A 24935-nucleotide genomic window follows, 5' to 3' on the forward strand; every position below is an offset into this window, starting at 1 on the left:
GCGGTGGGGCGCTGGACCGCCGGGCGCCGCCGGGGACGGAGCCTGGAGCGCGGGGCCGGGGCCGCCCGGGGGCTGAGGTGAGCGCCGGCGGCTGAGGTGAGCGCCGGGGCCGCCCGGGGGCTGAGGTGAGCGCCGGGGCCGCCCGGGGGCCAGGGGTGAGCGCCGGGGCCGCCCGGGGGCTGAGGTGAGCGCCGGGGCCGCCCGGGGGCCAGGGGTGAGCGCCGGGGGCCGCCCGGGGGCTGAGGTGAGCGCCGGCGGCTGAGGTGAGCGCTGGGGGCCGGGGCCGCCCGGCGGCTGAGGTGAGCGCCGGGGGCTGAGGTGAGCGCCGGGGGCTGAGGTGAGCGCCGGGGGCTGAGGTGAGCGCCGGGGGCTGAGGTGAGCGCCGGGGGCTGAGGTGAGCGCCGGGGGCTGAGGTGAGCGCCGGCGGCTGAGGTGAGCGCCCGGGCCGCCCGGGGGCTGAGGTGAGCGCCGGGGCCGCCCGGGGGCTGAGGTGAGCGCCGGGGCCGCCCGGGGGCCAGGGGTGAGCGCCGGGGGCTGAGGTGAGCGCCGGCGGCTGAGGTGAGCGCCCGGGCCGCCCGGGGGCTGAGGTGAGCGCCGGGGCCGCCCGGGGGCTGAGGTGAGCGCCGGGGCCGCCCGGGGGCCAGGGGTGAGCGCCGGGGGCTGAGGTGAGCGCCGGGGCCGCCCGGGGGCTGAGGTGAGCGCCGGCGGCTGAGGTGAGCGCCGGGGGCCGGGGGGGGTGAGCGCCGGGGGCTGAGGTGAGCGCCGGGGGCCGGGGTGAGCGCCGGGGGCTGAGGTGAGCGCCGGGGGCCGGGGTGAGCGCCGGGGGCCGGGGTGAGCGCCGGGGGCCGGGGTGAGCGCCGGGGGCCGGGGCCGCCCGGCGGCTGAGGTGAGCGCCGGGGGCCGGGGTGAGCGCCGGGGGCTGAGGTGAGCGCCGGGGGCCGGGGTGAGCGCCGGGGCCGGGACCCCCGAGCCTCCGCCCGCGCCGTGCGGGCCGCCCTGGAGCCGGCGCGCCCAGGGCTGCGGGCGTCCGTCCGGGTGCGGATCCGGGTGGCGGCGCGCGGAGCTCGCGTCTCCGCTCGGTGGGCGCCCGCCGAGCGGGCACCGAGGACGGGACGGACCGCGTTCGCGACTTACCGGCCGTGCGGACCGAGCCACGGCGAGCTGCAGCCCCGCGCGAGGCGCCGGCCGCCCCGACGCCGGGGACGGGGACCGGGGGGGGGGGGGGGGGACGGGTTCGATTCCCCAGCACCACACTTAGAGAAGGGGCGCTGTGGCTCAAGGCGCAGAGTGCTCGCCTTGAGCTGAAAGAAGCCAGGGACGGTGCTCAGGCCCTGAGTCCAAGCCCCAGGACTGGGAAAAAAGCAGAGGATCGGAGAGATTTGGGGAGTGGAGAGGAGACTGGGTGTGTTTTTGAAACACATGTGTTTGGATTGCTGGCGGGATGTCCGGCTGCATTTGTGTCTCTCGTGGACCTTTGCAGAAGGGGCAGGAAAAGCAAAAGCAGCCTGAGCGGAAGACGGGATGCCAGCAGGGACGAAGGAAAGGACCTGGTTTCTTGTGGGATTGAGGAGCCCGGCACCAAAACATAATATACATTCGGCTCTGAGCTTCAGGAAGCAGACCAACGATAGGAGAATATATGTAGGATGCTTTACAAAATATCCTTAACGGCAGGCGGGCATAGTATTGTACTCCTTTAATCCCAGAAATGGGACAAGACTGTCTCAAAATGAAAAAAAGCCTTAGCCAACTCCGTGATTGCTTACATTTCCCTCTTGCCGTGTTTCCCCTGGTGTTGACTAATTCTCTTTTTCTGCTTCTAGTTTCCCAATCCGACCACAAACCATACGTACGCGTGTGTATGTGTGTGGTGCTGGGCACTGAACCAGAGCCTTACACACGCTAGGCAAGCGCTTCATCCTCTGACCACACCACATGCTTACCACGGGCCTGAGACTGCACTTCACTGTAGAGGAGTTAAGCAGCTTCCCAGGAGCTCTGTTGTTGTTTTTTCCTTGCCAGTCCTGGGCCTTGCACTTGCTTGTTCATGGCTGGCACTCTACCACTGGCCCATGTTCCAGCCTGGCTTTTTTGTTTTGTTTTGTTTTTTTTGCCAGTCATGGAGCTTGAACTCAGGGCCTGAGCACTGTCCCTGGCTTCTTTTTGCTCAAGGCTAGCACTCTGCCACTTGAGCCACAGCGCCCCTTCCGGCTTTTTCCCCCCTATATATGTGGTGCTGAGGAATCGAACCTATGGCTTCATGTATATGAGGTGAGCACTTTACCACCCAGTTTACCACTGGGCCATATTCCCAGCCCCCATCTGGATCAGTTTCCATCTGACTACCAATCTGGTCAAATTTGTCTCCAAACATTCTTTCATGCCCTTTGACCTGGAAGCTCCCGCCCTAGACACCCCTGAATCTGCTGTGGTTATGCCTTAGCTTTACCCTGTCTCATGTAGCATGTGCTTCCTGGCTCGCCTTATCTGAACTTTACAACCACGTTGCATAGTTAGGATACAGTCAATGCGATCCTCTTGGCTGTTAGCCGGTCCCTCTGTTTTCCTGGGTGGTTACTAAGTTGAGTGACGTGTCAACATGGGTGTGCGTCTTCCTGTGCAGGTGTGGGTGCAGCTCTCTTGGGGAATGCAGTTGTGGGGACGTGTTCATGAGCCCTGTGCAGATGCTTTGCACACTGTGATTTACGCTCACTGCCCGTGTGAGCCTTTGCACTCCCCTGCACCCGGGTCCTGTGTGTGCTCCTCCCCCCCGGCTTTCTTTTTCTTTCTTCACTGACTTGAAGCTCAGCGTCAGGTGTGTGTGTGTGTAACAAGACTTGAGGAAAGGAAGCAAGGTCAGCCACTTCTAAACAGCCATTGCACAGCAGAGGCGATGTGGAATGCCGATGGTGAAAGCCGTCCTAACTGCCCTCCCAGTGCGTCCTGCCCTGTCCTGCCCTGCCCCCAGCTCTCCAGCTGCCCGGCCCTGCCCCGGAGGCCACTGCAGTGGTGCGGGAGGGGACAGGCCCAGGACTGAGTTCTCTGCCCACACTTAGTCAGGAGTCTGTTTCTTTGGAAAGAAGAGCAGGCCGCAGTAGCCTGGTGCCCTCCTTGTTGAAATGATTGTTTGTTGACTGTACTGGGTTTGAACTCAAGGTCTCTCCCTCTTGCTTGGCTTTTTTTTTGTTCAAGGCTGGTGCTCTACCGCTTCAGCCGTATCTCCACATCTGGCTTTTTTCTGTTTAATTGAAAATAGGAGTCATGGATTTTTTTTTTTTTTTTTTTTGGCCAGTCCTGGGCCTTGGACTCAGGGTCTGAGCACTGTCCCTGGCTTCTTTTTGCTCAAGGCTAGCACTCTGCCACTTGAGCCACAGCGCCCCTTCTGGCCGTTTTTCTGTATATGTGGTGCTGGGGAATCGAACCTAGGGCCTTGTGTATCCGAGGCAGGCACTCTTGCCACTAGGCTATCTCCCCAGCCCCAGGAGTCATGGATTTTACTGCTTGGGCTGGCTTTGATCTGTGATCCTCAGACCTTAGCTTACTGAGTAGTTTGGATTAGCAGCCTAAGCGCTCGGCTCTTTTGGTCATTTATTAAAGCCGCCTTAACAAGGATCGCGTTCCAGACAGTGGGTCAGACACTGGCTCGTCCTCTGGAGAATCAAATGGAGATTGCTCCCCTTGTGGAGCTGCTGTCTTTTTTCCTCATTGGCACTCTGCACCTTGACCACCCCCCGCTCACTCCCGTGGCCCCTCGGCCTCTTTGACGTGTGTTGTTCTAGATTCATCGTGTGAGATCATGTGGCATTTGTCTTCTGTGCCTATCTTACTTCATGTGGTTTAATGTTATCCAATTTGTCATGCTCCACCAAACTGCAGAGTGAGCTGCTTTTTTGGAGGCTAGCCAGTGTTCCATTGTGCTTGCATCTGCGTGGGGCACGCTTTCTCCATGCAGAGGCTGCCTGTTGTGAACTGTGTAGACACCTCTTCAACTTGATTCTCCATCTTTGGCTAAACTTCCAGACGTGGCATGGCTGGATCTCCGCCACTGCCACTGATTTTTCCAAACTCCAGACGGCCGTTTCCCCACAGGATAAAGCCCACCTGTGGCTAATGAGCCAGGAGCCGAGGTCGGCCGGTGAGTCGGAGGCGCCCATCTGGGGAGCAGAAGAGGATGACATGACCCAAGGCGATCTGGGCTATGGCCTCGGGGGACGACCTGGTGGCATTTACCAAGCAGAAGGCTCCCATTTGCCCACGTCCAGGAAGAGATTCAGCGGGAAGCCCCGTGGCCCGCCTCCATTTCCAAGCCAGGGGGAAGAAGGCGGCGGAGCCCTCTGTCAGCCTTGCAGGCAGGGCAGCCTGCGGGACGCGTGTCCTCGGGGGTGCGGAGCCTCCGGTCTCGGGAGACAGAGCAGCTCTGGTAAGCACGCTGGATCTTCTCCTCCAGAGCAGCCGCGCTCGTATGCCCGGCTATCGTACCAGTCGCTTAGGAGGAATAGATGCTTACGAGGGATTTCAGCGAGTGATAGGTGCTCTACCACGTGAGCCACGCCTCCAGTCCTCTCCTGTCTCTCCCCCTCTGTCAGCACATATTTATTGTTTTGTTTTTTTTTTTTTTTTTTTTTTTTTTGGCCAGTCCTGGGCCTTGGACTCAGGGCCTGAGCACTGTCCCTGGCTTCTTCCCGCTCAAGGCTAGCACTCTGCCACTTGAGCCACAGCGCCGCTTCTGGCCATTTTCTGTATATGTGGTGCTGGGGAATTGAACCTAGGGCCTTGTGTATCCGAGGCAGGCACTCTTGCCACTAGGCTATATCCCCAGCCCCAGCACATATTTATTGGTCTTTCACAGTTAGGCAAAGGCACTGAAGTTTGTTTTCTTTTCTCTCTTTTCTTCCCTTCCTTTCCTTTCCCTTCTTTTACCTTCTGTGTCTGTCTGTCTGTCTGTCTGTCTCTCTTTCTCTCTCTCTCTCTCTTTTTCTTGGCAGGTCCTGGGTCATAAACTCAGGATCTGGGCACTGTCCCTGAACTTTTTCTCTCAAGGCTACTGCTCCACCACTTGAACCACTTACAGTTTTTTTTTTGGAGTACTTTATTGGAGATTAGAGTCTCACAGACTTTCTTGCTTGGGCTGGCTTTGAACTGTGATCCTGAGATCTCAGCCTCCTGAGCAGCTAGGATGACAGACCTGAGCCAGCAGCGCCCAGCTTTTTTTTTTTTTTTTTTTTTTTTTTTTTTGGCCAGTCCTGGGCCTTGGACTCAGGGCCTGAGCACTGTCCCTGGCTTCTTCCCACTCAAGGCTAGCACTCTGCCACTTGAGCCACAGCGCCGCTTCTGGCCGTTTTCTGTATATGTGGTGCTGGGGAATCGAACCTAGGGCCTCGTGTATCCGAGGCAGGCACTCTTGCCACTAGGCTATATCCCCAGCCCAGCACCCAGCTTTTTTAAAATATAATTTTATTGTTAGTGTTAAGGTGTTGTACAGAGGGGTTACCATTTACAAGTCGGGTAATGGATACATTTCTTTTTTGGACAATGTCATCCCTTCCCCCTTTTTTCCCCGTTTCCCCCTCCCACTCCTGCCCACAGTTGCATATTTCATTTTCCACATAACGTATACTGAATACCATGACTGCGTTTATTCACCTTAAACAAATAACATTTTAATATATCATAACCAAGAAGCAATGTTCCCTTCCATGAAAAGAAAGCCTAAAATTCAGAATCATATTATAGTGAATGTTACAGAATTTCTGCTGGAAATCTGCTGTTGAGTCTGGCAGATTGTGTACCAGCTCTTGTCTGGCCGAATCTTGTGTAAGCCTGCAAATCTCCCATAAAAGCTTCTATAACCTGTAAGTCTTCTGTAAACCCACCCCCTCCTGAAGCTCCTCCCTAGTTTAAATAAACATGAATTAGGGCAACATGAAAATACAGTTGGCCCTCTTTTTTAAAAAAATAATTACTTATTTATTATCAAAGTGATGTACAGAGGGTTTCATATGTAAGGCAGTGGGCACATTTCTTGTACAATTTGTTATCTCCTCCCTCATTTGGCCCTCTTAATTTATAAATTCTGTGTCCTCAGGTTAAACTAACTGCAAATCAAAAACATTTAGAAGCCTGGTGCTAGTGGCTCATGCCTGTAATCCTAACTACTCAAGAGACTGAGATCTGAGGATAGTGGTTCAAGCTAGCTCAGGCAGGAAAATTCATGAAACTCCTATCTCCAGTTAACCATCAAAAAGCCAGAAGTGGAGCTGTAGCACTAGCCTTGAACAAAAAAGCTTAGAGATGCTCCCTAGGCCCCCGAGTTCAAGCCCAAGAAGACACACACACATACACACACACACACACACACACACACGCTACTTGTTTTTACTTACATTCACATTTTTCTACACATTTGTGTTTGTATATAGAAATTAGCCAGTTCTTCATGTACGTTTTATATTACAGTCCTATTTAGGTTTTTTTTTTAATTCAAAATGATGTCTTTTTCTTTGTGAAATATTTTAACGTACGTATTTAATGTCCTATATTTAACTAAAGAAGTTATTGAAGGTTTTTTTCCCCCCTCTAATAGATTCTAATTCAGAATTATCAAATGAAGAATTAAGGCAACGTCTTCGTGAAACTTTAGAGGTATGTCTTCTTGCTAATACAAAAGTTTTCAGGGGCTGGGAATATGGCCTAGTGGCAAGAGTGCTTGCATCCTATACATGAAGCCCTGGGTTCGATTCCTCAGCACCACATATATAGAAAATGGCCAGAAGTGGCGCCGTGGTTCAAGTGGCAGAGTGCTAGCCTTGAGCAAAAAGAAGCCAGGGACAGTGCTCAGGCCCTGAGTCCAAGGCCCAGGACTGGCCAAAACAACAAACAAAAACAAAACAAACAAAAAAGTTTTCAGGGGGCTGGGTATATGGCCCCTGAGTTCAAGCCCCACGACTGGCAAATATAAATGAATGAATGAATAAGTAAATAATAAACAAACTACCTTTTAAAAATACTTGCATGTTGTTACTATAAAGGCGATGTCTAGAGCACCGAGGGGTTGCAGTTCCCGTTAGGTCAAGAGTGCGTTTCTTTGTGGACAATGCTCCCCCTCCCTTGCCTCTCAGTCTTTCCCTCTCATCCCCACCCAACGCGGCGTCCAGGGAGGACCGTTGCTGCATTTGTTCACCCTTTGTCCCCACCCTTTCTAGCTTTCTTTTACCTGTTGGAAGTCAGGATCTCTTAGGGTTCCGAGGAGCCCCAGCGTGGTAAGCACAGCAGCTGGGAGGAAGCCCACCCGAGTGTGTGCATAACTCTAGTGAGAGAACTCTGGTAGTCACGAAGCCCTGAGTTCAAACTGCAGCACCCTCTCAGTTTCCTACAGCTGCTGTAACCCAGTATGGAAAGCTGGTGATTTAGAACTGCACAAGTTGATCCCGGCAGGGGGTTTGGAGTCAAGGATTTGGCAGGCTGTGTTCCTTCTGAAGGCTTTCCAGGAGAATCCTTTGTCTCTTCCTGGCGTCTGGTGACTACAGCACCCTTGGCAGTCCTTGACTGCTGGTAGCTGCACAAATGCAGTCTCTGCCTCTGTCTCTCATGGCCTTTAGCCCTGTGTGTCCCTCCAAACCTTTCCCTCATTTTGTAAGGACAACAGTTATTATTATTATCCAGGCCCAATGGAATTCAGTTTCTTCTCACTGTAACCTGATTACCTCTGTGAAAAGAAATTCGGCCTAATGCAACTCCGCCCTGGGGACTGTCTCTGGAGTCTGTGGAAATGCACACAGATGGAGGGCCTTCTTTAGGAGTGTGTTTTTGTAATAACTGGTTGAAGTTCAGCCCAGCTAGCATTGGAGCCGAGAATCACAGGCAGAGATGGAGCTACACCCACCACTCAAGCTGTTTTTCTACCTCAGTTACAGTGTTCTTGCCTTTCTACCAAGGACTGGTGGCTCACATCTGTAATCCTAGCAATTTAGAAGGCTGAGCACTGAGAATCTCAATTCAGAGTCGACCTAGTCAGGAAATTCCAGACTCTCAAAACTCAGTGAACTACCAAAAAGACAGAAGTGGAGGGATAGCGCGGCTAGTAGAGTGCCAGCCCTGAGCAAAAAAGCCAAGGAGAACAGAAGCTCAAGTCTAGAACTGGTACAAATAAACAAGTAGATAAAAGTAAATCAAAAAGTCAGTGGGGCTCTTGTCAGTCTCTTCCACTTCTGAAAGCTTACCTTGGTTCAGTTAAATCTGTTAAATTTGATTTATCTCAAGCTTTTTTGTGCACGGGTCCTGGGACTTGAGCTCGGAATCTGAGCACTGTCCCTGAGCATTTCTGTTCAAGGCTAGCACTCTACCACATGAGCCACAGCGCCACTGCGGGCTTCTGGGTGGTTAACTGGAAATAAGAGTCTCATGGACTTTTATGCCCGGGATGGCTTTGAGCTGTGAGCCTCAAATCTCGGCCTCTTAAACAGCTAGGATTACAGGCCTGAGCCTCTGGCACCTAGCTTCTCAAGCTTTTGCTAAAGCAACCATAACAACAACAACAAACATATCTGTTAAGACCGCCTTTCCTAATAAGGTCATGTTCATCTTGCCAAGGACCAAGACATATTGTTTAGGAGGATATAAGTCACAATTATTTTATGCGGCCTAAAGAGTTTCCTCCTATATTGTTTGCTATGTGTTCTATTTGAGAAAAAGCAAAAAGATTTGGTCTGATACTTGGTAGGCTTTCAATTATAGCTGACCTGTTCACTTGCCAAGTCTAGATGAATTTACAACCTCATTTGAAGGTACTCTGAGTCGAGGTACATGGACTCGCCAAGGGATAACTTTCAGATTTGCCTGTATTGCACACAGGAAGATTTAATTTTATTTCTGTCTATAGGAAGTAGAAATTTTAAAAACTGAACTTGAGGCATCTCAGAGACAACTTGAAGGTAAAGAAGAAGCACTGAAAATTCTTCAAAGCATGGTAAGAACTTATTTTTACACTTTTTAAAAATCACTTGTACATTCTAATAATTACGTGTGTGTGTGTGTGTGTGTTTCTGTGTCGGTACCAGGGTTCAAACTCAATGTCTCTCATTTAGCTGGTGCTCTACCACTTGAGCCATATCTCCACTTTCAGCTTTTTGCCAGTTAATTGGAGTTAAGAGTGGATTTGTCACTGGATGCCAGTGGTTCACACCTATAATCCTAGCTACGTGGGAGGCTGAGATTTGTGAACTGCATTTTGTGGTGAGACCAGGCCAGAAAGTCTGTGAGATTCTTGTCTCCAATTAGCCACCAAAAAGTTGGAAATGGAGCTGTGGCTCAAATGGCAGTGTGGTAACCTTGAGAAAAATAAACCAAAACAAAATGCAAGGACAGAACCCAGACCCTGAATTCAAATCCCAGGACTGGGACACATACACAAAGAGTAGATTTGTTTGCCTGAGAACCCAGTCTGCAGTGTCTCAGCCTCCTGGGTAGCTAGGACCACAGGCGTGAGCCTCTGGCTTCCAGCAAGCGCTAGGTTTCTTCTCTTCTTTTTCCTTTCCAGTTCTTAAAATGAAACTCTACAAAATCTAAATTAATAGTAATTACAAGAACATTAGTATATAATACTTTTTAGGTACAGATTTTTTAACAGCTCTTCAGTTACGTAGTATGGCATTTGCTTTTTTCAGGACTATAGTACACTTTTCTTCGACTAAACTTTGAGTTGTACAACAATAACTACAATCTAATTTTAGACTTGCTTTTGTGTGTGTGTGTGCGTGCGTGTGTGTGTGTGTGTGTGTGTGTGTGTGTGTATGCGTGTGTGTGTATGCCAGTCCTGAGGTTTGAACTCAGGGCCTGGGCACTGTTCCTGAGCTTTTCTGCTCAAGGCTGGCACTCTACCACTTCAGGGCACAGAGCCATTTCCGGTTTTTAGGTGGTTAATTGCAGATAGGAGTCTCAAGGACTTTTCCTGCCCCAGTTGGCTTTGAACCTCAATCCTTAGGTCTCAGCCTCCTGAGTAGCTAGGATTATAGGTGTGAGCCACTGCTGCCTGGCTAATTCTAGAATATCTTAAATACTCCAAAAAAAAGAACCACACACCCATGGTGTCTGGACTATTATCTCAAAATGACACTGGTGGTTCATGCCTCTAATCTTAACTACTCAAAAGGCGGCGATCTAGAGGATCAGGGCCAGCCTGGGCAGACAAGCCTGCTACATTCTATCACCAATCTAAGCAGCAAAAATCAGACTGGAGGCATGGTTCAAGTGGAAGAACACCAGCAAAGTGGTCTGCAGTTCAAACCTCAGTACTTACAAAAAAAGAAAGAAGAAAGAAAAGGAAAAGAAAATGTGAATTTTAGTTTATATGTTAGAATAACTTAACATTTAATTTACGGATCCTATTTTTATTTTTCTTAGGCAGTACTTGGCAAAGCTACAAGTCACACGCAAGCAGCACTTCAAAAAACTATGGAACAAAAGAGATCCTTGGAGAAGGTATTTGCCTCTATTAATAGTGACTTGTTCAGGCCGGGAAGGGTTAAGTAGGAGTTTGCTTGGCCTCCCCATGCTGATGGATATCCTGTTGGTGCATACCCTCTGCTGGGGCCGTTTCCCTGTCTGAAGTCTTCGCCTGGGAGCTTCAGTTGGGCAAAGGCTTGGTGGCGGTAGGCAGCCTTACCATTTTTCTTCTTTCCGTCCATCTGCCTGCCTGGCCGGGTTTGCCTCTTTGCCTCCATCTCTTCTTCGCTGGAAGGGTCACTAGGAGTCACCCCAACACGGTCACTTTCCTGCATTTCTCATGTTCTCCCTTGATCTGGCCGGTCAGGCTAAGACTCTAGACATCCATTTTGCTTATGGTGTCAACTCAGACAGCGTAGCCACAGAGGAAGTGTGGCTTCAGTGCAGGAAATTTTGGTCTCAATTTAATTTTTTTCAGCAATAGATGAGTTTAGGTAAAGTTTCTCTGAATGCTGAGAAAGCACGTGATGTGTCTTTTGCAGTGTCTGTTTGTTGTTTAGTTTTCTGGTGCTGGTCCCGGGGCTTGAGTGCTGTTCCTGAGCTTTTTTGCTCAAGCTAGTGCTCTTCTGCCTGAGCCGCAGCTCTCCGTCTGGCTTGTGGTCATTAACTGGAGATAGAGTCTCAGACGTTCCCGCTCAGGCCGGCTTCCAACCACAGTCCTCAGTTTTCAGCCTCCTGAGTAGTTCGGATACAAGCATGAGCCACTAGGGCCTGGCAAGCAACTGTTTTTTGAATGTTTAAATTTTTTTCCTCTTTACTACTTTTGTGAAATGATAAGTGATTTATTTCATCTGAGTCTTACTGTCCTGAAGTGATTTAATTATAGTGATTTCCAATAAAAGTCCTGGTTTTGTTCTGTAGGAAATCAATGCCTTGCAGTGGGAAATAGAATTTGATCAGGATAGATTTAAAAATATAGAAGAATCTTGGATCCAGAAGTATGACAGGTTGGTATATTACTTTTAACCTTTGAAATTTATTTTTTGGTGGTGTTGGGAACCAACTCATGATAGGCAAGTACTCAATCCAATGATTCTTACATTCCTGTCCCAGTGTTTACATTATTACCCCTTACATTTTCCTTGATAATCTTAAAATGCATGGAATATAAATGCAGTGTGTAGGCTTTCTTCTTTAAACTAATTGTAATTATTATAATTTATCTACTTAGTAGTTCCATATTTGTTAGCTTTATTTTCCTTTTTTAAAAAAAGAATCCTTGGGCTGGGAATATGGCCTAGTGGCAAGAATGCTTGCTTCATATACATGGAGCCCTGGGTTCGATTCCCCAGCACCACATATATAGAAAAGGCCAGAAGTGGTGCTGTGGCTCAAGTGTTAGAGTGCTAGCCTTGAGCAAAAAGAAGCCAGGGACAGTGCTCAGGCCTTGAGTCCAAGCCCCAGGACTGGCAAAAAAAAAAAAATAAATAAATAAAAAGAGAAAAGAAAAAAAAAGTTGTTTTATTTCACTTAGTATAAAAATTGGGACAGTCTTCAAGCTATTTCTGTTATGTGCAAGTAGATTTAACTGTAGTTGAGTAACTGGAAATGAAGGAGTATGGTTAGCTGTACATAGCCAGTGCTTAGAGGTACAATTTGCACATGAGGAAACAAACCCAGAGCAATATTCAAAAGAGTTGGTCTTTTATGTCTGGAATTTTATGAATAATTGCACATTAAGTTATATGTGATAATCCTGCATCTTCTCTGACCTTGGAGCTTGCAGGAGGCCTATTCAAATTGGCTGATTATTGCTCATCTTCACACCCGGGGGTCGGGGAGTCACCAATCCTAGGATTGTTCTCCCCTCCATGGTGTCCTTATCTCTTCACATTGGCTGCCTTGTTAGGGAATAAAAGCCCTGTTCTTGGGACCGTCTGCATCTGTTGCTGGAGAGAGGTAGCCGGTCCCCTGTTGCCTCGAGACCAATTCCACTGTCCAGTCACTGCTCTGCTCCCAGGAGGGCCTTGCTCCCGGCTGCAGCGGGGTCGGGTGCTCCCGACAGTTTGCAGCAAGAGCCTTAGCCTTGAGTTAAAAGCTCAGGGACAGCACCCAGGCCCTGAATTTAAGTCATACAACCACCACCACCACCAACAAAAGCAAAGCAACAGCTCTCCCTCTGCTGATGAGATGGGTCCCTTTATATTGGAATCACCTCTCAACATGGCCCCTCGCTGGAGACCCAGCTGTAACATATAAGCCTTTTTGAAGGGCACTTCATATACAAACCACACCAGTTGTTTTTTGTATTTTTCTTGCCAGTCCTGGGCCTTGGACTCAGGGCCTGAGCACTGTCCCTGGCTTCTTTTTGCTCAAGGCTAGCACTCTGCCACTTGAGCCACAGCGCCACTTCTCGCCATTTTCTATATATGTGGTGCTGGGGAATCGAACCCAGGGCTTCATGTATATGAGGCAAGCGCTCTTGCCACTAGGCCACATCCCCAGCCCCAAGCCCTTGTTTCTTTTAGTGGAGAATAGTATGTTGCAGCCAAGATCTGAGGGCTAGGATGCTCCTTGCACTGCGAAGTCATCGCTAGGAGGTCTTCCCAGAGGACAGAGCTAGAAAGGCCACTCTGACACAGTCACGCATACACATACACGTATGTCTGTCGATCTCACCCATCACCCAGAACTCCGTGTTGAGGCTGGGAATGTAGTTCACTTGTGGGCATTTATATAGTATGAATATGCTTTGGATTTGATCTCCAACTCCAAAAAATAACAGTTAAGAAAAGAAAAAGGAGAGAACAGAATTCCCTGTGAGAGCCAAAACCTAGGGTTTCAGGAAAACGATTTCACATCCTAGTTCATTGTTAAGTGGGAAAGGCATATCTGAGATTGACATCTCCCTTTGAAGAAGCCTTACCATCAAGACCATCTGAAAACAAGACCCGACGCCAATCCTTAGGATAGCGTACAAACACCACCTTGGAGGTTCTGATAACTGTCTTTAAATTGAACACTATGGGCGAACTTGTAATGTGTTGGTTATTTAATGCATGCTGTTTCCCCAGACTAAACTGTGACAATGCTATCCTCAAAGAGGATCTGAAGCTGAAAACAGAAGAAATTAAAATGCTCAAGTCAGAAAACGCAGGTAGGAGAACAGTGGTGTTTTGATGAGTTTTTTAAAATGCTATCCACTTTATATAGAGTATCCTCCGATAACACAAGAGAGACGGCAAGTGCTAATGTGTTGATGTAATATATTTTGAGGATCATAAAGGGAATGGATGCATCGTTAGGGTTTTCAAATCTAATGAGATGGATCAAAGCGCGGTGGTGGCGGTGGCTCCCGCCTGTCCACCTCGCCATGTGCGAGGAAGAGGCCAGCGATGGGCTCCAAGGCCTGCCTGGGTAGAACGGGACGGGAGACCGTTCCCACCGGTGGCTGGGCGCACAGGCTCCTGTTGTACCGGCCGTGGTGGGCTGATGACGGGGCCCAGGGGTGCGGACTGGTGCTCCTGAGTAGCGCGGGCACCTGCCATTCCTCTCCTCGAATCAGAGGACCAAGGCCCAGGCTAGTCCCTGCATAAAGAAGACCTTACCTCAAAAGTGGCCGTGGAAACAGTGACCGGTGGCGCGGCTCAGGTGGTAGAGGACCTGCCTTGGAAGCACTTGTCCCCTAGTTCAATACCCAGTACCGCCCCCCAAAAAGTATCAAGATGAAATCCAAAGAACATGTTTAAAAGTGAACCACTCAGGGGACACGGGCAGCATATTCAACTACCACCTCGATTTCCAACACATTTCTAACAGCCACAGGTGAAAAGCCCATACCCAGTAAGCAGGTTCTGTCTCCCTGCTTTTGATGTAATTTCATTGAAAAGCACAGTAGTAAATCAGCAAGCTTGAGAAACCTACGTAGAGATTAGAAAGTGTGTGTGTGTGTGTGTGTGTGTGTGTGTGTGTGTGTGTGTTACATGTTCATCATGTGAGGAGCCACTTGATGATAAAGACGGGTGGAAAGCTAGTAAGGGCTTTGGGACTAAGCTGGGGGCTGGTGGCTCACGCCTGTAGTCCTCGCTACTCAGGGGACTGAGATCTGAGAGTCTAGGTTCCCAAGTGAGCCCTGGCGGGCAGATAAACCCAAGAGACGCTTATTTCCAGTTAAGCAACAACAAGCCGGAAGTGGGGGTTTCACTCAAGGAGTAGAGTCCCAGGCTTCAGTGAGAAGGCCAGTCAAGATGGCGTGCCAGGCGGGTGCTGGGAGCTCCTGCTTGTGAGTCCGGGCTCCTCGGGAGGCTGGGATCTGAGGGCCACGGTCTGAACCCGGCCCAGGCAGGAAAGTCTATGAGACTTCTTTTTTATGCCAGTCCTGGGCCTTGAACTCAGGGCCTGAGCACCGTCCCTGGCTTCTCTTTGCTCAAGGCTAGCACTCTGCCACTTGAGCCACAGCACCACTTCTGGCCTTTTCTGTATATGTGGTGCTGAGGAGTCGAACCCAGGGCTCCGTGCCTGGTTGGCGAGCGCTCCACCGCGAAGCCCCTTTCCCGGCCCCGACACCCCAAATGTGTGAGAGCGGATGCTGGTCCTCCGTTCCAGCGGGTGCCAAGTGGTGGCTTGCAGAGGGCGGGCCGGGTTCCACATCGGGCTGTGCGAGGCCTCCACAGGAAGTCGGCCCCCACCCATGGCACCGATCCCAGGCCCCCAGGGCTGAAAGAAGCTTCCAGAATGACAGCCTCTCTCCTTTTTCCCTACCCCTTGGCCTTGGGGTGCTGGGATCAAACACAGGGCCCCCTTCTGCTACCGAGCTACAGCCCCGCCCCGCTTTTGTTCTACCGTGGTTGGAGGGCTTTGTGAGCGGTCTAGCACTGTGTAGGTGTGATCTCCCGTGAGCGGTGTTCTAGCGATGGGGTCGTGGACGAAGCCTGTGGGGGGGGTGGACGAAGCCCGTGGGGGGGGTGGACGAAGCCCGTGGGGGGGGGGTGGACGAAGCCCGTGGGGGGGGTGGACGAAGCCCGTGGTGGGGGGTGGATGAAGCCCGTGGGGGTGTGGACGAAGCCCGTGGGGGGGGGGTGGACGAAGCCCATGGGGGGGTGGACGAGGCCCGTGGGGGGGTGGATGAAGCCCGTGGGGGGGTGGGGTGGACGAAGCCCGTGGGGGGGGTGGATGAAGCCCGTGGGGGGGGTGGACGAAGCCCGTGGGGGGGTGGGGTGGACAAAGCCCGTGGGGGGGGTGGATGAAGCCCGTGGGGGGGGTGGACGAAGCCCGTGGGGGGGCGGACGAAGCCCGTGGGGGGGGTGGACGAAGCCCGTGGGGGGGGCGGACGAAGCCCGTGGGGGGGGTGGACGAAGCCCGTGGGGGGGTGGACGAAGCCCGTGGGGGGTGTGGACGAAGCCCGTGGGGGGGTGGACGAAGCCCGTGGGGGGGGTGGACGAAGCCCGTGGGGGGGGTGGACGAGGCCCGTGGGGGGGTGGACGAGGCCCGTGGGGGGGTGGACGAGGCCCGTGGGGGGGTGGACGAAGCCCGTGGGGGGGTGGACGAAGCCCGTGGGGGGGTGGACGAGCCCGTGGGGGGTGGACGAGGCCCGTGGGGGGGTGGACGAAGGCCCGTGGGGGGGTGGACGAAGCCCGTGGGGGGGTGGACGAAGCCCGTGGGGGGGGTGGACGAGGCCCGTGGGGGGGTGGACGAAGCCTGTGGGGGGGTGGACGAAGCCTGTGGGGGGGTGGACGAAGCCCGTGGGGGGGTGGGGGTGGATGAAGCCCGTGGGGGGGTGGATGAAGTCCGTGGGGTGGGGGGGGTGGATGAAGCCCGTGGGGGGGTGGACGAGGCCCGTGGGGGGTGCTGCTCGAGGAGGCCGGCACGAGGCCTCGGGACTAAGGTGTGTGTGTGGCTGCGTAGCGTTGAAGCAGCACTGCTCGGAAGCCCTGGCCGTGCTGGAGATGGAAGAGCAGAAGGCGTCTCGGGAGAGCCTGTGCCCGGACCAGGCCGGCGTGACGGGAGTGTCGGGGCTCGAGGTGGGTGCCCCGCGCGAGAGGCGGGCTGGGCGGCCTTGCCCCTCGCCTTGCCCCTTTCCTGCGTGCCCGACACAGCGCCCCCCCCCCCCCGAGTGGAACCGGGATTAAACTCAGGGCACGCTGCGTGCCACACAGGTGTTGTCCTACTTGTGCCGCGTGCGCAGCCACGCCACGAAGGCCCGAAGGCCCGTTCCGCGTGGGCCACGCTCAGCAGAAGTCTCTGCCGCGGCCTCGGCGGCTCGCAGCAGGGAGCTTCCCTGGGGTCCGCGCGAGAGGGGGGCGTCTCTGGGGAAGCAGCCCGGCCCGAGCTGCAGCGCCCGCCTGCAGTCCCAGCCGTGTGGAGCCACGGCGCGTGGCGCGAGAGTGCCGGCCGTGAGCGAGAAACCCGCACGACAGGCCTTGAGTTCAAACCTCAGGACGGGCAAAAACAAAAGGCAACCGAAGTTGCTTTCGCTGATAGGACACACGGACCGGGTCCTTACCACACGCCCGACGTTCCCAGCGCTGACAGACTTAATCCTTCCATCCACCCCGCAAGGAAGGCGCTCATTTCCCACCATTTCCCAGGTCTTCCTTGTCTTTGGCAACTTCAGCAAGAGGGATTATCAGCAGCAGGGAAATAAAAAGGGAACATGTTGACCTGCCCACAGCTCAGCTCCGCCCCGAGGTAGCCGTGCTCCCCATTGCCTTTCACGTGAGACTTTGCTGAGGTGACTTTTACACTGAAGCGGACAGTGCGGTCTTCCTCTTTAAAAGTCTGAAGTAAGCCAGGTGCAGGTGGCTCACACCTTTAATTCTAGCTGCCCAGGAAGGTAAGAGCTGAGGATCACGGTTCAAAGCCAGCCTAAGCAGGAAAGCCTGTGAGACTCTGACCTCCAGTTATCCACCAAAAAAAGTGGAGCTGTGATTCAAGTAGAATGCTGGCCCTGAGAAAAAATATTAAGGGACGGTACCCAGAGGTCCTGCGCTCAAGCTCCAAGACCTGAGTGTGTGCCTGTGCACGCGTGTGTGCGCGTGCACACAGTAATGAGCCTTGATGAGAGACACAGTGCACAGGCAGGAATGACAGTGTTCTCTTTATCGTGATTCATGGACAGGTTTGGGGGCAGGGTTACAGCCAATCGGAAGAGTGGATCATCCCCAAAATATTTAAGAATACAGTGCATGATGAGAGCTTTTTAATTTTTGGCAGTAAATGAGGTTTGAACTCCATGTCTTGTGTGTGCCAGAGAAATGCTCTACCTTTTAAGCCATGCCCCAATGCTGGTTTTTGTTATTTTCCACATAGGGTGTTAGAGGTCTTTTTTTCCTAGGACCAGCCTTGGATGATGATTCTCCTACACAGGAACTCCCGAGCAGCTGGGATTCAGGCATGTACCACGGCACCTACCTGATTGATTGTGGATTTTTTTTTTCCAGTCCTGGGCCTTGGACTCAGGGCCTGAGCGCTGTTCCTGGCTTCTTTTTGCTCAAGGCTAGCACTCTGCCACTTGAGCCGCAGCGCCCCTTCTGGCTTTTTCTGTTTATGTGGTGCTGAGGAATCGAACCCGGGGCTTCAAGTATACAAGGCGAGCACTCTACCACTAGGCCACACTCCCAGCCCCTGCCTTGTTTATTGAGCTAGAGATGACTTTTTTCCTGGGCTGGCTTGGACTCATGGTTTGCCTAATGTCTGCCTTCCAAGTGGCTGAGATTACAAGCATGACCCGCTGGACAGAGTATGTTTTTAAGGTGTGGATGCGTGTTTTTTTCACCGGCCCATTATAATCCATGTTGTCATTTGGAGCGTGTGATCTTGGCAGGAACTGGCAGCGGGTAATACTGAGCACCGGGCCGCACAGGAACCGTGTGGCAGTCGTTAGTATCAGCCACATCCTTAGGCACCATTCCTGCCGTGGACTCAAAAGGAGAGGGAGGCCAGCATGACACGTTTCAGGAGGGCCCGCATGGGTGGCCCACGCCTGCAATCCTAGCTACTCAGGAGGCTGAGCGCTGAGGACCACAGTTCGAAGCCAGCCTGGGCAGGAGACTCCTACCTCCCGTTAACCACCAGAAATCCACAAGTGGTGGCTCAAAGTAGTAAAGCCCTAGCCTCGAGCAAAAGAGGCCCGGGACAGTGCCCGGGCCCTGCGTTCAAGCCCCGTGACTGACAAAGAAGGATGATGGTTAGCTCTCACCGATGGGAGAGGAGCATGGAGTACAAAAGAAGGAGGGTGGAACGTGTTGGCCATCTTGTGGCGAGGGGCGCGTTGTCGCGCGTTCCTTGCGGCGTGCGTGGCATGGGGAGCGTGGGTCTGCGTCCGCCGTGGCACTCGGGACGGCAAGGGCTGCTCTTGGCTTGCAGCGCGCAGTCCTGGGAGCCTGCCCGTGTGCTGGTCCTGGAGGAAGCCCCTGTCCCTGCGCCAGGATGGCCGCATCCACTCGGAAACGGGTTCTGCAGCTCAGACACGAGGTACCCATCGCGCCGCGGCGGCACTGGACACTCAGGTTCTGTTTCTGTATTCATAGAGTACATGGAGCTATCTGAAGTGATTCTTATCCTACAGGTCATCAGCTTAGGTTTCTGTGATAGCATCAACTTATAAATTAAAGTTCCAAAATACAATATTCCTTGGCATAGTTGAATTTGTTGGTGAAGTTTGTGGCTAACCTCCTGTTCCTGTCCTTACCTTTCTCTCCCCTCCTTTCCCCTTCCTCTTTCCTCTTTCCTCTCCTCCTTCCTTCCTCTCTTCCTTCTTCCTCTCCTTCTCCCCTTTGCCTGGCATTGTGGTTTGATCTCAAAAGCTTCTATAGTTACTGTTTTTTATTTTATTTTTAAAATTAAAGATAATACCATAAAGGTTACAGTTGCATAACTCAGGTAAAGAGCACATTTCTTTTTGGACAGTGTCATCCCTTCCCTTACTCTCTCCCTCTTGTTAATTCTTTTTTTTTTTTTGGCCAGTCCTGGGCCTTGGACTCAGGGCCTGAGCACTGTCCCTGGCTTCTTTTTGCTCAAGGCTAGCACTCTGCCACTTGAGCCACAGTGCCACTTCTGGCCATTTTCTGTATATGTGGTGCTGCAGAATCGAACCCAGGGCCTCATGTATATGAGGCAAGCACTCTTGTCACTAGGCCATATTCCCAGCCCCCCCTGCCTTATTTATTGAGTACGGCCTTTAACCTCTGACTCTTTTCGAACATTCTTTCAAAACCAGTTGGAACTTCTGCAGAAAAGCAAAGAAGAAGCTTACATCATGGCCGATGCGTTCAGAATTGCATTTGAGGAACAATTAATCAGGAAAAATGACCAGGCACTGAGATGGACACAAATGGATAAAATGTGTAAAAAGTCAACCAGAAGGACAAACTGGAAGCACGTGAGAGAAGATGGTAACTATGGATCATAATGGCGATAATCATGTCATTGTCGTTGGTTAGAATCAAAGCTCTGTAGCAGCTGTGCTGGGCACCAGTGGCTCACACCTGTAATGCCAGCTACTCAGGAGGCTGCATTCTGAGGACCTCAATTTGCAGGCAGCCAGGGCAGGAAAATCTGGGAGACTCTTAGGTCCAATTAACCACAAAAAGCCAGAAGTGGAGCTGTTGCTCAAGGGGTAGACTGCTATCCTCGTACAAAGAGCCAAAGGAGAGTGCCCAGCCCCAGGACTGGCAAACACACACACACACACACACACACACACACACTCACACACACACACACACCAGCAGCCTGAGCTAGGCATGGTGGTCTGTCAGGATGGGGAAGGAAGGAGGATTGGGTCTGTTTTCTATAAGCTCCCTGCCCACCATCCTAGACATTCTCAACGTCTCCTTTGTCTGCTTCCAAGGTGTGCAGCCTCTTTCTTCTTGGGCTGTTTTGTTGAGATAAAGCGTCACTGTTTAGCCCAGGCTGACCTCAACCTCTGAGCACCCCGCTGCCTCCCCAGTGCTGGGGTTACCGGGGTACACCAGCTATTTTGCAGGTTCTTCTAGGAATCACATTCCTTCCTTCCGTGGATGGAAATCAGTGTATACACTTCAGGTTGTAGTCTTCACATTATGCCGAGTTGCCATTTTACAACCATGCTATTTCCTTATGTTCTTTTTAAATTTTAAAAAATGTTTCCCCTTTATTGTCAAAGTGAGGTACAGAGGGGTTGCAGCGTCATATGTAAGGCAGTGAGTACATTTCTTGTTCACCTTTTTACCTCCTCCCTCATCCCTCCCCCCGGCATAACCCCTTTTTTTATGTTCGTAAATGTGTTGATGTAAGTTTATAGTATTTTCTCTTTTAAGCATTGATATTGTAATGAGCTGCATGAGTTTAGAGTTGACAGATGTATCTACCAAGGGGGGAAAAAAACACTTTTAGATATTAGACAGGAAAATTCCCATTCCCCACTTTAAACATATCCAAAAGGGTTATCATTTTGTTTCACTTTTTGGAGGTGCAGGGTTTCTTTTCCTTTTTGTAAATCCCATACTAGGATTTGAACTCAGAGACACATTTGCTAGGCGGGCAGTCTTCCATTTGAGCCATCCCTCCAGCCTGGCATTTTGCTAGTGAACTGGACACAGAGTGTCAAGGACTCTTCCTCCCATCCTCGATCCTTTGGATTAGAGCTTCCTGAGCAGCTAGGATGGCAGGTGTGAGCCACTTGTGCCCAGCTTCATTCGAACTGGTTTTGAGTGGCATTAAATTCATTCACGTAAGCTCCACAACCAGCACTGTGCCATCCAGCTCCCAAACCTTTTGTCTTCACAAGCAGCAATTCTGCAGCGTTAAACAATAACTGTACCCACTGGCCTGAGCCCTGGGATCTACCGTCTAATAATTGAATGAGGAGCAGGTAACCGTCTCATTTTAGGAGTGAGGAACATGGGGCTGAGTGCCCCTAGCCCCGCGGGGCAGTGTCCAGAGGTCTGGGGACAGGTTGTCTGGCCCTGACGCATAGCTGGAGTCGATTCCGAGGCCTCCGGGGCCTCTTGTTGGATCTGCACCGCGTTTTGTCAGTAATGGACATTAGTGGCTGGCATTTCAAGTGGGGAGTGTTCACACACCACTCTGGACTGAGGCGGTCTGTGACAGCCTGCGGTCTCCTGCACCCTCAGCCAGCTCTGAGGAACAGCCGTGCGGCAGGGCCCGCCCCCACGGGTCCCCAAGTGTCCCCATGCTTGCTTTCCCACCCCAACTCCATGATCGGCCCCCTACTCGTGAGGCCCGGGACTCACGGGTCCTGGTGGCCTCAGAAGAGGCCCTCAGCCTTCAGCCTTGGCTTGCAAACACCCCATTTGCCCATCAGTGTGGGGTCATTGTGTGTGTGCGTGTGTGTGTGTGTGTGTGTGTGTGTGTGCGCGTGCATACACGTGCCAGTCCTAGGGCTTGAACTCAGGGCCTGGACACTATTTCTGCGCTTTCTTCCTCGTGACAGCCCTCTGCCATGTGAGCCACAGCCCTGTTTCCAGCTTTTTATGGTAGTTAACTGGAGGTAGTGTCGCAGGCTTTCCTGCCTTGGCTGGCTTTGAACCATGTTCCTCACCTCTCCGCCTTCTTTTTTTTTTTTTTTTTTTTTTTTGATATTTTATAGTTTATTAGACAAAATTGTCCTGAAGTTTGAAAGAAAAAAACTGACATCCTGACCTGCCATGCAGGTGATCTTATTTGGATGAGAGTTTAACATATGCAAAGTGTCAGGAACAATATTGAACACAAGAGTAGGTCAACAATGTTAGTTCCTGTTCTTGTCCTACCTTAAGCTACCAACCCGACCAAAAGAATTTTTTCATACTGCTTTATAATCACTTTTAAAATTCTATTCATGGCACTCTAGATTTTCCTTACTTTGTAACCTCAAAATAAATTCCTCAGACATCTACCTATTATTCACTTTCAAAACGATTCCCAAATTTTAAGCTTTTGATAAATCAAGACCTGACTGTATTTAGTTAGCTTAGCTGCTATAATAACACACCATAAACCGAATGGCTTTGTTTGTTTGTTTTTTTTTTGTCCATCCTGGGGCTTGAACTCAGGGCCTGAGCACTGTCCCTGGCTTCTTTTTGCTCAAGGCTAGCACTCAACCACTTGAGCCACAGCGCCACTTCCAGCTTTTTTCTATATATGTGGTACTGCGAACCCAGGCCTTCATGTATACGAGGCGAGCACTTTACCACTAGGCTATATTCCCAGCCCCCTGAATGGCTTCTAAACAACAAAGTTCTTCCTTTTTTTTTTTTTTTTAATTCTCTCCTCTTAAAACAGCATTTCTCTACTAGCCCAGGCTGACCTGGTGATCTTCCTGCCTAACTCTCCAAAATGCCAGGATTAAAGCCATAGGCTATCATACCTGTCTCAGAAATTTCTTATAGTTCTAAAGTTTGTAAGCGCAAGTTCCCATGCCTTCCTGGTCAGATGCTGGACCCGGTCCTGTTGAGGTTTAAACTGCAGTCTTGTTGTGTTTTCACATGGCAGAAAGATGCCAACCTCTCCGCCTTCTGATAAGCTAGGATTCTGGGCACGAGCCACCTGTGCCGGGGTAATGAATGCTTTTCCGTGCTCAGTAACAGGAGGCTCGCCACAGAGAGCGAAGAAGACCCTCGGGCAGAAGCTGTTGGGCATGCTTCCTTCAGAACGCACTGCTAGGACAGAGGACCCGGACAGTTCTCAACAAGTCTTTGCGATGCTGACAGACTTGGTTAGTACGTTGCTTTCTTTTTACATTAAGTACTAACTAGTTTATACTCCTTCCTAACTCACAGCTACACTTGCTCTATGTAGATATGAAGATATGTAATACTTCTTTCTCTGAGTCTATCCCATGACTTATTGAGGAGCCGGTACACTTTGTTTCTGTGCACACAGCTGAATGATAAAGAAGCAGCTCTGGCTCATCAAAGAAAAGTTAGCTACATGCTTGCGCGGGCCCTGGAAGAGAAACACACCGCCTCAAGAGAGGACAGAGAAAGCAATCCCAGCCACGAAAACTTCGTGCTCACAAACCTCTGGCATAAAACTTCTGAATTTCCTGTTATACCCGACTCGATACATCCGTATCTCCAAAGTCTCCACTCTGCCAGCTGTGTTCGTTCCATCGAGCAACCTGGAACAGATCCAAACCTCTCAAGAACCCTTAGAAGGTCCCGTTCTTTGCCATCGAGCCTCCTGTTTTGAAGATGAACGGGTGGCGTCTGAAGTGAGATCTGCCAGCGTTTGGAGCCCGCGGAGCTGGTGCGGCTCTGGAGTAGAGCGCTTCCTAACTGAGCCCTCCGGAGGCAAGGCGTCACGTCCTGTGGAGCCGGGTTATGCAAATGTTGCCTCATCTTGAAGAGTTCTATGTCTTGAGTTTCAGATTAAAGAATCAAAATGTCTCTGGATTTTCTACAAATGTATATTGTATGTTGGCATTTTACTTATAAAGTACTACATTTTATAAAGTTTCCAGTATCTTCCAACATCAAAGTTTCTATAAAAGTAATTAAATAGCTGAGCACCAATGGCTCACCTATAATCCTAGCTGCTCAGGAGACAGAGATTTGAAGCCAGCCTGGGAAGGTGATACTTTTTGTTTGTTGTTCCCGCCCCCCAGTCCTGGGGCTTGAACTCAGAGCCTGAGCACTGTCCCTGGCTTCTTTTTGCCACTTGAGCCACAGCGCCACTGAGGGGGGGTGTGGTAGAGTATACCTGTAATTCGGCACTTGGGAGGCTAAGGCAAGAGTATCACTGGATATTTTTTTTTGGCCAGTCGTGGGTCTTGAACTCAGGGCCTGAGCACTGTCCCTGGCTTTTTTGCTCAAGGCTAGCACTCTGCCACTTGAGCCACAGTGCCATTCTGGCCATCTATATATGTGGTGCTGGGGATTCGAACCCAGGGCTTCAAGTATACGAGGCAAGCACTTTTGCCACTAGGCCATATTCCCAGCCCCTCACTAGTTATTTTTAGGACATGGAACCTCTTCCTGGCATGTGCCTGAACTTTGATCCTCCTATTTTGACCATTTCAGTCATCACTCGGAAAACAGGCAGATGCCACTGTGTCCGGCACTCTTCTATGCAAGCTGGCCTTGAACTACTGTCTTCCGTTCCCAGGCGCCCAGGGAGCTTTGCACGACAGGTGCACGCCACGGGGTTGCAATGGGAGAGGGAAATCTCAAGAACTTTCTGCCTGGGCTGGCTTGGAACCAAATCCTCTCACTCTCAGCCTTCTGTGTAGCCTACTTTGCTGACAAACAGGAGCTGTTTGATGATGAGCCACTTAATGAATAAACAAGCCAACAGCAAACATTTTCTTAGATTTTCAAGAAGGCTGAATGTCATTTCATTTGCTATATCTTTTTTTGCCAGTCTTGGGCCTTGAACTCAGGGCCTGAGCGCTGTCCCTGGCTTCTTTTTGCTCAAGGCTAGCACTCTGCCACTTGAGCCACAGCGCCACTTCCAGCCTTTTCTGTTTATGTGGTGCTGAGGAACCAAACCAGGGCGTGAAATTCACGTATGCT

At 51.3% G+C, this 24935-nt stretch overlaps 1 protein-coding gene across 2 annotated transcripts; it reads left to right on the plus strand.

Annotated features, from left to right (window-relative positions):
• The first annotated feature begins 4083 nt into the window (after positions 1-4083).
• Ccdc125 (coiled-coil domain containing 125) lies at positions 4084-23703 on the plus strand. 2 transcript variants are annotated; one of them, XM_048368545.1, is made up of 11 exons: positions 4084-4420; positions 6584-6642; positions 8879-8965; positions 10399-10476; positions 11362-11447; positions 13515-13597; positions 16345-16460; positions 18805-18912; positions 19658-19832; positions 23004-23137; positions 23305-23703. In XM_048368545.1, the coding sequence occupies exons 1-11, from the start codon at positions 4111-4113 to the stop codon at positions 23611-23613; spliced, it is 1545 nt and encodes a 514-aa protein (XP_048224502.1). In that variant the 5' UTR covers positions 4084-4110; the 3' UTR covers positions 23614-23703. The 2 variants fall into 2 exon arrangements, with proteins under 2 accessions (XP_048224502.1, XP_048224503.1); XM_048368546.1 differs by lacking the exons at positions 19658-19832; positions 23305-23703 and having other exon boundaries at positions 23010-23129.
• The last annotated feature ends 1232 nt before the right edge of the window (positions 23704-24935 follow it).

This window comes from Perognathus longimembris, chromosome 19 (assembly GCF_023159225.1).
Source record: "Perognathus longimembris pacificus isolate PPM17 chromosome 19, ASM2315922v1, whole genome shotgun sequence".
Lineage (NCBI taxonomy): Eukaryota > Metazoa > Chordata > Mammalia > Rodentia > Heteromyidae > Perognathus > Perognathus longimembris.